This window comes from Nilaparvata lugens, unplaced genomic scaffold, assembly GCF_014356525.2.
Source record: "Nilaparvata lugens isolate BPH unplaced genomic scaffold, ASM1435652v1 scaffold7269, whole genome shotgun sequence".
Lineage (NCBI taxonomy): Eukaryota > Metazoa > Arthropoda > Insecta > Hemiptera > Delphacidae > Nilaparvata > Nilaparvata lugens.
In genome coordinates this window covers 7,335-11,184 of record NW_024093018.1, presented here as the reverse complement: position 1 = coordinate 11,184, position 3,850 = coordinate 7,335, and the positions used below count along the sequence as shown (strand labels likewise).

General features: G+C 36.2%; 1 protein-coding gene across 1 annotated transcript; it reads right to left on the bottom strand.

Annotated features, from left to right (window-relative positions):
- Positions 1–748: 748 nt before the first annotated feature.
- LOC120356612 lies at positions 749–2,676 on the bottom strand (the record flags this gene model as incomplete). Its single annotated transcript, XM_039445569.1, has 3 exons — positions 749–852; positions 1,526–1,598; positions 2,539–2,676. Coding segments are annotated over 3 exons (315 nt in total), but the record flags the coding sequence as incomplete, so codon positions are not given.
- Positions 2,677–3,850: the final 1,174 nt, after the last annotated feature.

Sequence of the window (3,850 nt, the reverse complement as noted above, 5' to 3'; positions counted from 1 at the left end):
AGATCACTTGGAGTTTGTCTGGAGTAAAGTGTGAGTTTAAGTTCCGGTTGCACAAAAGCCGGTCAAATTTCAATCATGATTAATTTCACGAGAACCAATCGGAGAAGGCCTTCTAGAAAAGACGGCTTTTCTGATTGGTTCTCGTGAAATTGATCACGGTTGAAATTCAACCAGCTCTTGTGCAGCCGGCACTAATTCTACAACTGTGATCATATTCATTGAAATCTGCTCACCATAATTATTTCGTGGTAGAGTGCTTAAATTATGAAAGAGAACCACTAAAGTTGGAATCAATTTCTTGAGGGACTGTTTGTTAATCCATTGGGAACAACTAGGCCCTAATTCTTCTGTAGAATGTCTAATTATATGTTTAATGTTCAATCATGTTTAATTATAAATTTGCAACTCTTGTTATGAAATATGAATTGATAATACATATTTATGATACATGATACCATGAATGTCATTCATGTTACCATTAGACTATTCAAGTCACATTAGACAAAACTTAACTACTTTTCATTTTGATCAAAGAGATTGTCATATTGCCTTTGTTATAATACTTTAAAATGTTTCAAGCAATGAAGATTACGATTTGATTAATTCTATTTGAAGAGTAGGAAGGAATGACACTGAAGTAAGAAACTCACTTTGTGTGGAAGGAAAGCGATACCCTCGGATAATAAACATTTTTTGTCAAGTTTGAGAAATCACATGCAATTAGCAAGAATAGTAAAACTCTACTCACCTAACATGTGGACAGGGATGGAATGCTGTTGGATTGTCTTGGGCTGAGAACTTTGGTAAGGATCCTTGTAGGAGTGCTAGTCGGAAGATCAACAGTGCACTCATCTGAAACAAACAACAAATTTATATTCCAAAAGAATATAGGTTTCTTTATCATTCTATGGTATGATGGAGTAAACCGTAAGGGCTCTACGTAGAATAAATATCATTCCCCGACATTCTTCTGTTTTTCATGTTATTTTTGAATTTATTCACAATGAAGACAATGGGTTTCCCCAAATATGTCTCCTTTACAATAAGAATCTCATATACAAATGAAAGAAGAATCATGAAAATGATACAAATGAAAGAAATAATACTTATGCGAAAAATAATACAGAATGAAGTAAAATGAATAAATAATAAGATAATCTAATTGCTTTGGATAAAAAATAGCATAATATATGACTGTTCAGTCATTTTTGTTTTATTAATTGTGAAGAATGACATAAACTACAAAATAACATCATGTTACTTTGTGATAAAGGTAAGTAAGATGTAAAATGTAAGATGTAGGATTTGAAATGTATGTGAGATGTGATCCCAACATCAACCTATTGAAGGCAGACACTCGAAACTATTACAGACCTCGCCATACTAGTCACTTATTAATATACTTCCACTATCCCTGTCCATGACTGGTGTATGTGAAAGAGATTTTCCCAGTGTGGAAAGACTACTGAGTTTCACAGAACAAGATTCAGATAATGAGGAAAACAATAAATTGATATAAACTTACCGCTACAAGAACTTTGGCCGCGCGACGAGTGAATTTGACAGCCTCGTCACTTCGTTTCCCGTCGCATAATATCCTAGAAGACACAAACAAAATCTCAAATCAGCTATTTATCTCATTATAAGAGATAAGATTATCTGAACTAAATAATAATAATAATGTCGAGTGACCTGGCTGGTTCAGATACTGAACTAATGAGACTTATTGAGTGATTATAACCTGAAGATCTTGCGTGGTACTTGATATTGATGCACTGTTGTGAAACGCACTTCACGGACTGTTTAGTCATGAATCATAAACGACTTGAACAGTATTGAAGACAAAAGGTCATAAGTTGATTTTGTAAATTTAAATTTGATTTTGGTCCGTTGAATGTGAATGAGAAACCTATGTTTTTCATGTATGGAACATGAACTAACAAATAATTAAAACAAGTAAGACGGGATGCACATCGGAGAAACGCATTTCGTGAAGCCCTCTTTCATAAAACTTGTTTCATGCAATCCGTTTCATTCGCGCATGCATACAAAAGAAACGTTCCCTGTTTGATCTTATCAGTCGATTGCGAGCAGCTTTCGTTTCACGTTTCCTGAAACTTTTTTCACGAAACGCGTTTCTCCGGTGTGCATCCCGCCTAAGATTGAGTATGAAATTGAGTTCTTGTCATCTCTCAAAGAAACTTGAACGAATAAGGAAATTTCCAGAGTGGATTTTTGTAAATCTCAGTGACAAAGGAAACTTGACCTTCATCATGAACAAGGAAATGAATTTTTCCTAATCAATGACTTGGAAATATCAGTTCCTTCTAAAAATACAATTTCATGGAATGATTCTCGTGAAATTCTCAACAGCAATATTGGTACCGTAATGTTCAATACAGGACTACCTTTGGGGCATTCAGTGTTTCTTATGAGATCGCTTTATTTTATTCATGTTGGTAATTGTATTTTTTCTCAGTAGAATATGTAGCCAATATTATTATTATTATATCCATTATATTTCATACTATAATTTACCTTTTGACATGAGGCCACGATTTGTAGAGATCGTATACCAGATTGACCAATAGGACAGTCAAACCAGTCTCCTTGGCTAACATCGCTAATCCGGCCAGGATACAGCTTGCTGTCACGTTGTACTTTCCTATCTCCTCACTGAAACATAACAAAATTAAACAAAAATGTGAGATTATCAAAAAAAAAATAGATGCAGAGTTGGAGAGGCACTCAATTATTGAAATAGTGCTTACCAATTCCTCGATATGTTATGTGTGATTTGTTAACCTTATAGTACTTAAGACAACATTTAATATTCATCGGAATTTGGGAGAGGAATGGTACAGGCTCAGCCTAGTTTTTCCTACATGGTTATAATATTATTATATAATAAGCATAAAGTGTTCTGTAGTGTAAATTAATATAATGTATTATTAGGATGTCCTATTCCACCCTCTAGGTTTCCTAATAATTGCGAAGTATTGCTACGACGCGGACTAGCTACAGTCGGACATGGGTTGGGGTCAGTAGCCGTACTGACAGGTGGAGTTATCGGACCTACACTTCTCCCTCTATCCTGATTCTTTACCCTCTGCTTCTTTCGCGAGATTTTTACTTTCAGGGGAAGAGTGTTTACCCGGGTGGGTGTTAAGGGAGATTAAGATACCCCTATACCCTACCAATAATTCTATTTATAAAGGTAGTACGCAATCTGAACCAACTGCGAATTGACGGCGAGCAAGCTGTACTGCAAGCCCGGGATGTGGTTTTTCTATGGGGTTTAAGGTGAGGGCTATGGAGTAACGGTATGGCGGAACTATGGAGTTGTTAGTGATATTTAAGATATCGTCAAATAGAGCACGGTATAGGGTGTAAGCTATAGAGAGTAGGGTGCAGGGTATGAGGTATACGGTAAAGGGTATAGGGAACAGAGAATCAATAATAGATTTTATTCTCTACAGCAAATAAATATCTGCTCAATAATCTGCAATCTGAGAATTGCGCTCTAGCCCTCAGCAAGCTGGACCTGCTAGCTAAATACAGTATATCAATTTCAATTATGTGGTAATTGAAGTTTAGAGGATAAGGTTTCGGGTGTCGGATTTCTGAATCGCGAGCCTGCAGCTGCGAAAGGATTTTCAGCAATTCTGAAACTGCTAAACAGGATTTCCGCGCTAATCTGATGACTGCGCGCCGGTTATTAAGGGCCAATCTGTGACTGCCCTTAAGGGTATGGGAATCACTCTCAATCGTCCGAAACGCTTTTAAATCAATAGTCAGTATGTCGACTATTATGAGAGGATAGAAAAGATTTTTCACAGACACAGTCTGT